This window comes from Podarcis cretensis, assembly GCF_951804945.1.
Source record: "Podarcis cretensis genome assembly, chromosome: 17".
Classification (NCBI taxonomy): domain Eukaryota; kingdom Metazoa; phylum Chordata; class Lepidosauria; order Squamata; family Lacertidae; genus Podarcis; species Podarcis cretensis.
Window position 1 is genome coordinate 23,392,671 of NC_137187.1, and position 13,680 is coordinate 23,406,350.

The window sequence follows — 13,680 nt, forward strand, 5'->3', positions numbered from 1 at the left end:
CTACGTGTTGTTAGATAGGAAGCTTTTGGACACAAAGACCGGATCTGTTTTCTCTCCTCCTTCTTAAACTGCAAGGTAGCCCCAAGGCTTCAAGTGCAGCCTCAAGTGGTCTCAGAACACCAGATCCTTCAAGTTTCCCTGTTTTCCAGGGACAGCCCTGGATTTACAGAAGCCATCCCGGTTTCTGATTTGATCCCAGAACATCCCGCTTTTCCTTAGGATGTCCCTATTTTCATCAGAGAAACGTTGGAGCGTATGGAGTTATGCAACCCATGAGCCAAGGAGATAAGTAACTATACAACCTTTAGAAGACACCTGAAGGCAGCCCTGTTATAGGGAAGATATTTAAAAAATGTGTAATGTTTTATTATTAAACTGAGGTCCAGCTCCGAGGGTCTTCTGGCTGTTCCCTCCCTGCGAGAAGTGAAGCTACCGGGAATCAGGCAGGGGGCCTTCTCGGTAGTGGCACCTACTGAGGAACGCCCACAAGGAACGCCCTCCCTTCAGATGTTAAGGAGATGAGTAATGATATACCATATTTTTTGCTCTATAAGACTCACTTTTTCCCTCCTAAAAAGTAAGGGGAAATGTGTATGCATCTTATGGAGCGAATGCAGGCTGCGCAGCTATCCCAGAAGCCAGAACAGCAAGAGGGATTGCTGCTTTCACTGCGCAGCGATCCCTCTTGCTGTTCTGGCTTCTGAGATTCAGAATATTTTTTTTCTTGTTTTCCTCCTCCAAAAACTAGGTGCGTCTTGTGGTCTGGTGCGTCTTATAGAGTGAAAAATACGCTAACTTTTAGGAAACATCTGAAGGCAACCCTGTACAGTCGAACAGCTTAGTTCTCGAACGTTTTGGCTCCCAAACGCCACAAACCCAGAAGTGACTGTTCTGGTTTGCAAACTATTTTTTGAAGCTGAATGTCCAATGGGGCTTTGGTTTCCAAATGTTTTGTAAGTCAAACAGATGAGGTATTATTCAGATGGGTTAGGTATTATTATTATTATTATTATTATTATTATTATTATTATAAGATGATGATGATGATGATGATGATGATGATGATGATGGAATAGGGCACCCCTATTTTCAACAGAGTAATGTTGGAGTGCGTGGAACACATCTCCTTCACCTCAGAAGATCCCAAACCACCCCAAGCCTGTCCAATCCAGTATTTTCCATTCCAGTTTTTTTTCTTCTCACTCTATTTTCTCTTGCTCCTTCCTTGAATAGAATGAAGGTACTGATGCCCACATTTTAAAAATGCATCCATACTGCAACACATATGAAGGGCACTCACCTATAAAAAGCACCACCATGGAAACTTGTTGAAGGGTGGTTATAAATCCCCAAAATAACAAACAATTGCAAATTTAAAAATAACAATTTTGTGTTTTAAGATGCATGCAAGTAGAGGCCCAGTCCTTTCCTATTCACTGCTCACAAATATTTTGGACGCATGTTGCACGCTTTCTCTGTCAACTCAGTGTATCGGATAACGTGTATGTTTGGTTATCCAGTATTGGTGCCCAAGCATAGTCTACAGAGCAACCCTTTCACCGAGTTTGTTAATAAGGTTTAATTCCACATTAACATCAGTAAAAAAAGAACATTTAATATTAATAAGGTTTGGGCTCTCCCTTTATTCTCTCTTTTTCATTTCCCTGGTATGTGCTGGCAGGGTGGGCAGGAGGTTGGGACCATCGAAATCTAGTCCCCTATCCTTCACTGCTGGAAATAACCAAACTAAGAAGGTGGCAATCAGCTTTAATTTACAAACTGGGAGCTGATCTGGTCGTGCAAAAATCTATGTATGGGAGTCGGCATTGCCTGTTACAATGAAGAAGAAAGCCATGACAGGCACATTATCTCTCTCTGTGTGTTGCCTGCTGCTTCATCCAGAACAGATCGTTGGAATGGGATGAGCGTTGTTCAAAGACTTTGGCTCTTTAATTGGGGAACCCGATGTTACTGAGGATGGCAGGAGCTACAGCCCAAGAACATTGGGTTCCCCAATTAAACACTCCTCATGTTGGCTGTGGTGTTCCTACGGGTCATTCTGTTCCTAAATGCTTCTGAGGGCAGCCAAGCTACCACTTCAAACAGCAGCAAGTGCATACACTCTTCTAAGCTTGGGGACTTGTCTAGGTGTCACCTGAGGGGTCCTTCAAAGCCTTGGGACTATTGCAATGTGTTCTACGTGGTTCTACCTTTGAAGGAGACCCAGAAATTACAACTGATCCAGAATGCGGCAACTAGACTGGTGACTGGGAGTGGCCGGCAAGACCATATAACACCGGTCCTGAAAGATCTACATTGGCTCTCAGTACGTTTCCGATTCAAAGTGTTGGTGCTTTAAAGCTCTTGGCCCTGTATACCTGAAGGAGTGTCTCCACCCCCATCGTTTAGCCCGGACACTGAGGTCCAGCTCTGAGGGCCTTCTGGTGGTTCCCTCACTGCGAGAAGTGAGGTTACAGGGAACCACACAGAGGGCCTTCTCAGTAGTGGCACCTGACCTGTGGAACGCCCTCCCATCAGATGGCAAGGAAATAAACAACTATCTGACTTTTAGAAGACATCCTGTTTAGGGAAGTTTTTAATGTTTGATATTTTATCGTGTTTTTAATATTCTATTGGGAGCCACCCAGAGTAGCTGGGGAGGCCCGACCAGATGGGCGGCGTATAAATAATAAATTATTATTATTATTATTATTGGTTGAAAAGTGGAGTTTTGGTTGAGAGAGTTTTAATGGACAAATCAGAACCGCCATTACTTCTATGGCCCTGGCGGAGTGGTCATCAAATGTTCTTTAAGGAGATGTCTCAGTCGACAGGCAATTATGAAAAGAAAGACCCTTTTGGGAATCAAAGCTCATATTTCCTAGCTACTCCACAGGCTCAGGATCAGTATGAAGGAAGAATTGCTAGTATCATCTTGAATTGGCTTGAGAAGAGATGGACGCTTTTGACTTGCTCGTTGAGCTGAACCCAAAGATACGGCTTTGTGGGATGGGCCCTCGAATCCGAATAGGAGACCAAGATCTGTTAAGAGTGACAATTCTGTGAGCAATTGTTAGGGGCTGTGCCACAGCTTGCTCCACTCACCAACCCAGGGGTGGAGGAAGGGGGGTGCAGTGGGGGCGGTCCACCCTGGGTGTCACCACTGGGGGGGGGAACAAAATACTATACGATAATCTTTATTGTCATTGTCCCATACAAAACAACGAAATTGAAAAATCTACACCAGACATTCAAAAACCAACAAGCCTGCTATCCCAACTATCCCAGCCTGGTTAGTCCCCTAAGAACTCTGATACCCCATTTTTAAATACAATACACTCCCATAGAGACTCCTTACACTGCGTTTAAAACCAAAATCACATTTGGGTAGAAACTGTTTCTCAGGCGGCTAGTCCTAGTCTTTATAACCCTGTACCTTCTTCCAGAAGGCAGAAGCTGAAAGAGATCATTTCCGGGGTGCGCACTATCCTGCACTATCTCTGCAGCTTTCTCATGGCACCTGGAAGCGTAGATTTGATCCAAGGTGGGAAGAGTGCACCCAATTATTCTCTCCGCAGTCTTTACAACCCTGGACAGCATTGTTTTTCCCCTGACCGTGCAGTTCCCAAACCTCACACACAGACCATAAGTACTCTCCACAGTACAATGGTAAAATGCCATCAACAGGTCCTTTGAGAGATTGTTTTTCCGGAGGATTCTCAGAAAATATAACCTCTGCTGTGCTCTCTTCATCAGGTCTTTGCCAGGCGGCACTCACCGTAGGGCTTGCAGCGCACCTGAGCCACATGTCTCTCCTGCGAGTGACGTGGTGGCTTGGGGAAGGATTTTGTGCCCCACCCCAAAACTTACAAAAATTACTGTGACAAAGTATTTATTTATTACATTTATTTATTATTTGTATACCGCCCTTAATCTGAAGATCACAGGGCCATTCGCAACATAAAAATACAAATACAAAATGAAAATGTAAAATACATAATAAAGCAAAATAAATTGATAACCTCCCCTCCCACAGTTTATTTAAAAGGCCACGGAGTGTTACTCAGTCAAACACTTCAGCTTAAAAGTACTGCCAATGTCAGATTCTTATTCTTATTTATATTTATATTTATTAGTCACCTCACAAAATAATTTCTCTAGCTCAATATACATCAAATATAAAACAAGGTTAGAATGCAAAAGAAAATAATACTGTCAATTATACATGAAATATAAAACCAGCAGAAAAAAATAAAACAAAGACTAGCTATAGCAACAAAACATTTAATACAGAAAAACAGAGATTGCAAAGAAACAACTTATGTAACATGCTCTGAGCTGCATAGGGACTGCAGCATAACAGGTGATGGTGTTGTTGTTAATCCTTTCCCTGTGTCTTTTCCTCACTGAAAATCCCCTTCCAAAGTTGTTGTTTGTTGTTGTTATCTGTCCCCAAAGGGGACTGCTTTTCTTTCTGGGCAAATAATAGCTTTGAGATGGTTTTGGATAGAGGGTCCTGGAGGGCCACATGCAGCCCCTGAGTCTGAAATCTCCCATCCACCACATGGCTTGAATGAGGCTTGAAGAATTCATAGATTCTTTCTAAATATAAGGAAAAGATTTGTGATGTGGCTATTAGTCACCAAATTGGGCATTGTGCTATGCATACAGAGGGAGGATACCTCTTAGTATTGAATGAGGAGAGGACCATGTTGGGAAATGGATTGAGGATTAAATCTGTAGATTTAGATCTAAACTTCCTATCCCACGTGTGTGGAAGAAATACAAAACAATATGGCTGTGAAGCCTTTTCAGCAGAGTAAAATACTTTTTAGTTTGGCAGCTTATTAAAGCTTAGTAATAAGGCAGCTATACCTTTTTATCCCCTTCTGTTTGTGGTCTATTGACCAACTCCTTTTCACCCCTGTTGCAGAGAATGAGCCATGCATTTTTAGTAAGATCAATGGGGAAAGGGTTTACTTACATTTCAGTGCAAGCAGCAAATAGAGCAAAGTAGTGTGCAGAAAAATACTTCTAAGTTACAGTGAAATGAAAGTTGGGAGTCTTTGCTAACATGGCTGAAGGCAGGAGTTTTAGTCATGCACGTCTGGTCAGCTTGGAAACATCGTGAAAAGAGAGTCTTCTTACAGGAAGAAGGAAATATAAAGGATTGTCTCCTTTGTTAGAGAGTTCCTGCCCAGAGGAGGCAAAGGAAGTGACCACACACACAGGGTCCTCTCTAGGATGTTCAAGAACTCTCCATGTACTAGCTCTGTGTTTGTCTAGCAAAACATGCTTTTGTAATTTGGCTGCAAAGCCCACAGACCGGCAGGAGAGGGTTGTCGTGCTCATGTCCCTTATTTGGCTTACGGCTATTACAAAAAGGAAGAAGTCTCCAAGCAACTTATAAGAGCCAAAATACACAAAACAATACATTTCAGTAATAAAACCACTCCAATAACCCACAGACGTTTGGTGAGGCAGGTATTTGAAACAAAATGCTAGACCTAAAGGTCAGGTCCAACAGGACTCTTATCGCCTTGATGTGAGAGAAGGGGAGAGGAATTTACCAGGGCAGGAACTTGAATAAGATCCCAAGGCAGGATTGAATCCGTGACAGTTCTGTAACATGAGAGATTATCCGGCATTACAAGCACTTATGAACGGAAGCAAAACAAAACAAAAACTCCGTGACTATTTATGAACGAAAGAGTGCTTGTGGAAAGGAGCCCCGCTTTCCTTCAGAGACACCACAGCCAGTGTCCTAAATTCCACAATGAGTCAGAGTGCTTGAGGTTCTCACTAAAAAGAAAGCAAAAAGCATTGTGTGCCAAAAAGGGACCCAGCATCACGGAGGTGCTTCGAACAGGCACAGCAAAACAAACAATGCTGATGGGCACCCAGACAAACGTGACAGCCCAGGCTTCCTATCCCCCCCCCCCAATCTATTTTCTCTGTATCCAACTGGCTTACCATGTTTACACATATAGCTGTAGCAGAGGGTGGACAATGAAAAGCTTATTTCAAACTTGCAAACCTTTCAACCCCCCCCAGAAGGTTCTCGACTTAAGAGCACTGATGATTATACTATATGTGATTCCTCTCTGAACCATTTCTTAAACAGTGCCAGCCTTGCCAGTAAGAGACCTCAAGAATAGTGCCTTGCCAGTTTCTAAGCAAAATGCTGTTTTTCTGCATCATCTCCTGTTTCCAGTTTTTGGAAGGGGAATTTTCTCCTTCACTAGATCCCTATTTGCGTGCTCACATGTGATTACAATCATGTGGAATGGGTGGGTGAGGCTGGCTGACAGCCATGTATCGTGTTATGTACTGAGTTGAATAGGATCCAAAATGCAGCAGTCTGATTGGTCCTAGAACAATAGGATCCAAAATGCGGCAGTCTGATTGGTTCTAGAACAATAGGATTCAGAATGCAGCAGTCTGATTGGTCCTAGAACAATGCAGCAGTATCATTGGTCTGCAGGAGCCATCCAATCCAGCTCCAGATGGAAGTGAATCCACAACCTGATTGGCTTACAGGAGAATTCCGGAATTAGCCAGTAACGTGCAGCCCATTATGTAAATAATGTATATAAAGCAGATACTTTGGGGAAACTTCCATTCCTCCTCACCACTATGAGCTGAATAAAGAACATGAAATCTACTCTCGACTCTGAGTACATTTTATGTCGGAAGGGTGATATGAAGAGGGGGACCTGCTCCAGGCACACAGTGGTCAAACCATGGTTTTAAACCATTTCCTGCCCCTATTCACTACCATTTGTGCCATCAAAGACTGCATCCCCCTCATTAGGTGGCACAGTGATCCTAATTGTGGTTCGTCAGAGGTCTGTGAATTAAGTAACAACAACAAATAACACTTAGCACAAAGTTTGCTTTGCAGACAAGATTCAAGCAGGGTTTCTGACCCTGGTTTGTTGGCCCTGAATAAACCATGGTTTGTGGGCAGGCGAAACAAACCATAATTTCACCTAACGTCTGAAAATAGCCAGAGTCAGGGTTTGCAAGCCTACAACGGTGTCTATTTTCTTCATATCGCTCATGAGGACCTCCCTTTTGGAGAAGAGAACTTAGATGCTTCTTGCTTACAGTTTCATTTGGGGTGTATAAAGACTGTGACCATGGAGAAAGTACCTGGTGGGGTTTTTGTATGGCAGGGTCGAAAGCAGGTCATTTTATATAACACCTGGGATGATATTGCAAGTACTTTGGTTAAGAGTCTGAGAGGTTGTGGAAGGGCTTAGTGACTTCTTTTGAGTTGCGCTAGACTTCTTTCCTTCCAGCCAATATGTTATCATGTCACCTTTCCCCTAGAAAGAAACGTAACAGCACAACTTATCAATGGTGTCAGCAATACTTTACACCTGAGAGCAAATACCAGCACTAAAATAGAGGCATGGCTAGCCCCCCCCCCCCCCCGTTGCTTTATTTCAATTGCACCAGAGCAGGGATCTCCAACAGGTTGATTGCGATCTACTGGTAGATCCCGGGAGGTTTTAGTAGATCACGGTCGATCGCTGGGCCCCTTTCCTTACCGCCCCCTTGCCCCGCCCTCTATTGTCGCACAATCTGCAGAATGGAAGACGGAGTTTACTCAGTGAGGCTGTTTGTCTCCCCAGCAATTTGTTGGTGTGTGGCTGTTCCTCTTTCTCCCCCAAAACCCTTAAAAATGGGGCTTTCCTCCTCCTTAAAAAAGGCTCAACATCTTTGACCTGAACCCCCCCCCCAAAAAAAACACAGGGCTTTCCTTCCCCAGAAAAGGTTAACAACTTTAACCTGAACTCCATTTTTAATGAGCAGGGCTGCAATTCAAGATCTGTTCTCAAAGTGGGCCAAAATGCCATCCTTTTCAGTGGACACCATTGTGTTTTGCTCAGTTTGGAATGGAACCACCCCTCCCCCCACCCTTTTAAAATTTTGTGCACTGGAACCAAGTGTTTCTGTTTTGAGGGTACTGTTTTGAGGTTTCTAATTTGGGTGAATAGATGCAGTGGTAAAGCATGGGGGGGGGAGGGGGAGGCACAGGGCAGTTGCACTGGGAGAAAAAATTCAGCACCCAGTGCACTTCCTTCACTGGGCTCCATTGAAAATGGCTTCTCCATGTGAACCAGGAAGTGACCTCTCCATACAATGGAACAACTCTTCTTTCATTATCTCTGCAGCTGCAATGTCCTGGGTGACTCAGATGCTGTTATGTAGTTGAATGCGCATCTCTCCATCCATTTCCCTCCCTCCCCCCGGGACCACAGATGCTGGCAACCCACGCTACGCCACTGTCCTTCTGTCTAATAATGGCCTGGTTCACGCAAAGCACTAAACTAAAGTATGGCATAGCATGGACCAGGGATGTAAGAATGCATCTTTTTTTCCGTTTCACCTCGTATCCATCTCAGACAGAACTGTTTCTGTTCCACTGCAGTTTATCTTCTGTCAAAAGCAACTTCATTCATCTTGCTGTCTGCTGTGATGAAATCATGTAACCGAAGGTCATCGCTTGTCTCACCTAAGCAAACCACCAGCCAAAACCGGACACTGATTTCAGCTTGTGGTTTGTCTGGAATGGAATAATGCTAATCCAAACCATGGCTTAGTTCCCATTACAGTTTTCCCACAGTGTGCCAGCACAAACCATAGTTCAGCCTAGTGTTACATGCAAACCAGGCCCATAAGTGGTAGCTTTTGTTTACTAAATGGACTGTTACCTTATACCAGGCATAGGCAAACTCGGTCCTCCAGAGGTTTTGGGACTACAACTCCCATGATTCCTAGCTAACAGGACCAGTGGCCATGGATGATGGGAATCATCATCAAAACATCTGGAGGGCTGAGTTTGCCTATGCCTGCCTTATACTCTCTGCAGTACCTCAGAAACACAGTACCTCAGAAATGTATATGTATATTTAATCAAACTGCAAAAAGGCCAGTGGTTAATTGGCTAAAAATGCAAAGCTGGAGGCAGCCCTAACAGAAATACATTTGCACTTTCCATCTGCACTAGAATAAGCATAGATGTTCTAGTTACCCACTGGTGAGGTGAAACTCTGCTCAAACCCACTTTCCTCTATATTACAGCTTTGCATCTTCTGGGACTTCAAGTCTTCAGGATAAAATAGATCCTGGAGAACTTAGGCAGAAATTAGGCCCTAGGCTGGTAACTTTCAATATCACGGCTGTTTCCAGGGTTTCTTGGGAGAGGCATTAAGACTTGAGTCACTTTACACAGTGCAAATGTGCCCTAAGGAGCAGACCAGAAACGAATGATGCTCAAGATTCAGAGCAGACTCAAGGCCAGCCAATCCAAAGGGGTTAAAGCAAAAGCTTTCCAAAGGACTGCCACTCATTTCCCCTTCGGGAAAGCCTGAACACAAACGTTTCCTATTTACCTTGACTTGCAAATTCCCCCGGCACACCAATATGTACTCTCCAATCTGCTCCAACAGCTGGTATGTATTTGAACTGCACTGTATTTTGAGAGCTAGAAGGAAAAGAGACATTCAGCTACAGCACTGTTATCAGCCCTGCTTCCCTTTTCAAAGAAAAATTCGCTGTAGAAACTGAGCAATGGCCTCTTAGACATAGATATCTCTCCCCCAATCTCGTTTCTGCCATTTGCTGCTACAGTCCTGCCAGTGGACTCACAGGGGAACCCTGAGGTCTGTGGCTTCTGCCTGAGGCATTTGGGAATGTGTCCATGACTGTGTCAACTAAGAATTAATGATAGTATTTCCCATCTCCTTATAGCTGTTGACAAGATCAGACTCTCCAAGTATCCCTATTTTTCAAGTACAGTCCATTGACAAGTAGAGAAGTTGTCCCTATTACTGATGGGATCCCTGGAATGTCCTGCTTTTCCTTAGGATGTCCCCCTTTTCATCGGAGAAATGTTGGAGAGTATGAAATACCCCGCCCGGGCTTTTTTTTCAGCCAGAACTTACTGGAATTCAGTTCTGGCATCTCTCAGGTGGGCGCCATTCTAAGAGAACAAGGGAGGTGCCAGAGGTGAGTTCTGGCCAGTGCTGGATTTATATATAAGCTAAACAAGCTCTAGCTTAGGGCCCCACTCTCTTGGGGCCGCCAAAAAAATTTAAATAAAAAAACCCTGGATGTATATTTCCAAAATATAAGATAAAAAACAAACAAAATAAAAACTACACACAACAACAGTGTTTTGTGTTGTGTAGGCTCCTATTTGTTATGTGCAAATGGCTTTAGATACCTATTAGGTCCGTAAATTACCATATAGCATGTATTCAACACAAAAAACAACGGCAATTTGTTGTTGACAAAGGACAGCTGGACATCAAAAGGGCCCCATTATCTTCAGTAGCTTAGGGCCTCATCAAACCTAAATCCGGCCTTGGTTCCGGCACCTCTTTTTCTAGAAAAAATAGCACTGGGCACCCCTATTTTCACTGGAGAAATGTTGGAAAACTTGACCCTTCCACCCCGCAAAGATAATTCCATGCAGTCTTGCTTAGGAGAGCGACAAAGATGATCAGTGCTAGAAAGAACTAGGCAGAAAGATTGGATGAACTTGGTATGTTTAGGCTGGAGAACAGAAAGGCAAAGGGCTATCACAGTGAAGAGGACAAAGACTTGGGTTGAGTACACACCATGCATGTAAACTTCACCCCAAGGAATCTTGAGAAGTGTTTAAAAAAAGAGGGAGAGGGAAAGGAGTGGCCGAAAGAGGGGAAACTAATCCACCTGCTTTGGTCTCACCCACCCAACCCCAATTAACACAAAAACATAAGTATCTCTGCAGTAGTAAAGGTAAAGGGACCCCTGACCATTAGGTCCAGTCATGACCGACCCTGGGGTTGCGGCGTTCATCTCGCTTTATTGGCCGAGGGAGCCAGCGTACAGCTTCCGGGTCATGTGGTCAGCATGACTAAGCCGCTTCTGGAGAACCAGAGCAGCGCACGGAAAAGCTGTTTACCTTCCTGCTGGAGCGGTACCTATTTATCTACTTGCACTTGGACGTGCTTTCGAACTGCTAGGTTGGCAGGAGCAGGGAGCAAGCAACAGGAGCTCACCCCGTCATGGGGATTTGAACTGCCGACCTTCTGATCGGCAAGTCCTAGGCTCTGTGGTTTAACCCACAGCGCCACCCGCGTCCCTAGATCTCTACAGTGGCCCACCTGAAATGCCATCAGCTCATCTTTCATTAATTCTCACAGAGATTCGCCAGTTGCTGCTGTTTTTGTTACCTTCGCTGGTGGATTCCATCCTGGAGGCTGTGTTGACGGTGTCCCCAAATAAGCAGTACCGGGGCATTTTTGTTCCCACAACTCCTGCCACAACTGGCCCTAGAGAAAGGGGAAAAACAACAACCCAAAACCAATCCAAGTATCCTTCCTGACTTGAGTTTATTTGCAGTTCACCCCAGTATCAGAGATAACAGATAGGGCTTACTGTTTCTGTGTGGGTTCACTCTATTAAAATATAAAAGCAGTACAACATTTGCAAAAAAAAAAAAAAAAGAACAAGGAACAGCACAGGGAGGAAAGTGGGAGGGATGTGCATTTGGTACGGAGGAAAGTCTTTTGTGTGAAGAAAGGCAATGTTGGTCACATCAACACCATATATCTGAAGCACTCTTATGTCACTCAGGGAGAAGCTGAGGAGCTGTTGTTTGTTAAGGGTGCTGGGAGTTATAGGTCTTGCAGGGTCGGCAGCCTAGCAAACTACAGTATCCAGGATTCTTTGGGGAAAACTCTAGCTGTCAAAGTGACATACGAGTGCTTTAAATGTCTGATGTGACTTGGAGATGAAGGGGGGGGGGAAGCTTAGTTGATGGAGGTGCAGATAACGGCTGTTGAGATTTGTAGGCTATCATAATGAGAGGCTTCTTCCACAGAAGTGTATTTGTTTGTGATGGGCGCTCTAAGTTAAGAGCACGAGATACGTGCAAATCGTTCTGTTATGTACTGAGTTGAATAGGGTCCAAAATGCAGCAGTCTGACTGGTCCTAGAACAATAGGATTCAGAATGCAGCGGTCTGATTGGTCCTAGAACAATGCAGCAGTATGATTGGTCCGCAGGAGCCACCCAATCCAGCTCCAGGTGGAAGTGAATCCACAACCTGATTGGCCTACAGGAGAATCCCAGAATTAGCCAATCACGTGCAGCCCATTGTGTAAATAATGTATATAAAGCAGACATTGTGGGGGAACTTCCATTCCTCCTCACCACTATGAGCTGAATAAAGAGCATGAAATCCACTCTCTACTCCGAGTATATTTCGCGTTCCTTCATTCCTGGGAAGAGGGAGGACCAATTGCTGTTCCCACATCCATTTCAACTGGTTATTGACTGAAATAAATAAATATATACCGTACTTTTCTGTCTATAAGGTGCCCCCATGTATAATACGCCCCCTATTTTGGGGGACTGAAATTTCAGAAAATGGGGGAAGATGCCAAAAAGTTGTTGAGCTTTTTGGGGGGAGGATTGGGGAGGATTGCCCCGAGTTGTTGAGCTTTTGGGGGGGTGGATAACTGAGGGTTGTTTTTAGGGCGGAATGCCGAGAATCGCTCACTTGCACGCATTGCAAAATTCGCCTTCCCATCTCTCCCCTCACCTGCTAATCGCCCGCCCTATTGCCGCAGCATCGGCCAATCAACAACACCCATTCCCATTGACGCAGCAACCAATAACACGCACAATAGCCGCTGACAGCTGCAGCAGCAACCAATCAGACATCCACTCTATGCACATCCCATGTATAAGACGACCCCCACTTTTTTGCATTATTTTAAGAGGGGGGGAACTAGTCTTATACACAGAAAAGTATGGTATATTTCCATCAATTATTGCTACCCTGTTAAGAGTAGCTCAGAAAGTGAGGCAGAACTGCCACTTCAAAAAGCAGCGTGAGAACCAGTCTCCCTCCCACGATGGGATGTAGTTCTGGACTCCTTTCTAGTCTGTCTCCACCACAACCTGGCCATTGCCAACAAGGGCTATGAGTGGACACAGCCCCAAGAGGGCAAGCTTCACACCTTCTCTCGTCCTGAATGAGGGCAACATACTTTAATTCTCCCTTATACCCACATCCCACTTTTGCAGAGTCAACATTTCTCCATGGCACAGTGCACCCTCATACCTGAGTGGATCCCTGCTCGAATCTTTAGCTGGGTGTTGGGCTTGTGTGGGATCCTAAACGTTTTGCACACTGAGACCAGGTCCAGAGCCATACTTGCAATTTCGCTGGCATGGCGAATGCCATTCTCTCTGGGCACTCCTGACACCACCATGTCTAGGAAAAAAATAAATAGGAATATTCACCGAGGTTGGCATAGCCTCAATATCGCTATTACCATCGCTCGTGTAGGAACTTTGGAAGAAGGTAACAAGAAATGGCAACAGCTCACCTGAAGATGGCTGAACTGGAATGGCTGGGCCATATGTGCATGCCATGCTAAGCCAAGCCATGGCTTAATGCAAATGTGCAAACATGCTGAACCCCAAGGAGGTGATTACAGCTATTTTGCTTTTCCCTAGTCTGTTTAGATCCGAGCCGTTGACCTCTCATATATGAGAGTCTTTGCCTGGCTGGATTCTGTATTATTTTGTGTTCTGTTTACAAATTCCCGAGTTACACCTACTCCTGTCTTCTGCATCGCTTGACCTTTTGGCTTCAATTTGTAAAAGAAA

General features: G+C 44.5%; 1 protein-coding gene across 1 annotated transcript in view; it reads right to left on the reverse strand.

Moving 5' to 3' along the window:
* Window positions 1–4,483: 4,483 nt before the first annotated feature.
* The window catches only part of LOC307206115 (atrial natriuretic peptide receptor 1-like), a 49,314-nt gene continuing 40,117 nt past the window's right edge, over window positions 4,484–13,680 (reverse strand). Inside the window, exons 18-21 of the mRNA XM_079958909.1 lie at window positions 13,130–13,282; window positions 11,232–11,330; window positions 9,405–9,496; window positions 4,484–7,331 (exon numbers count right to left, since the gene is read on the reverse strand). Coding sequence (XP_079815035.1) covers window positions 7,197–7,331; window positions 9,405–9,496; window positions 11,232–11,330; window positions 13,130–13,282 — 479 coding nt within the window. The 3' untranslated portion in view covers window positions 4,484–7,196. The remainder of the gene's footprint in view (window positions 7,332–9,404; window positions 9,497–11,231; window positions 11,331–13,129; window positions 13,283–13,680) is intronic.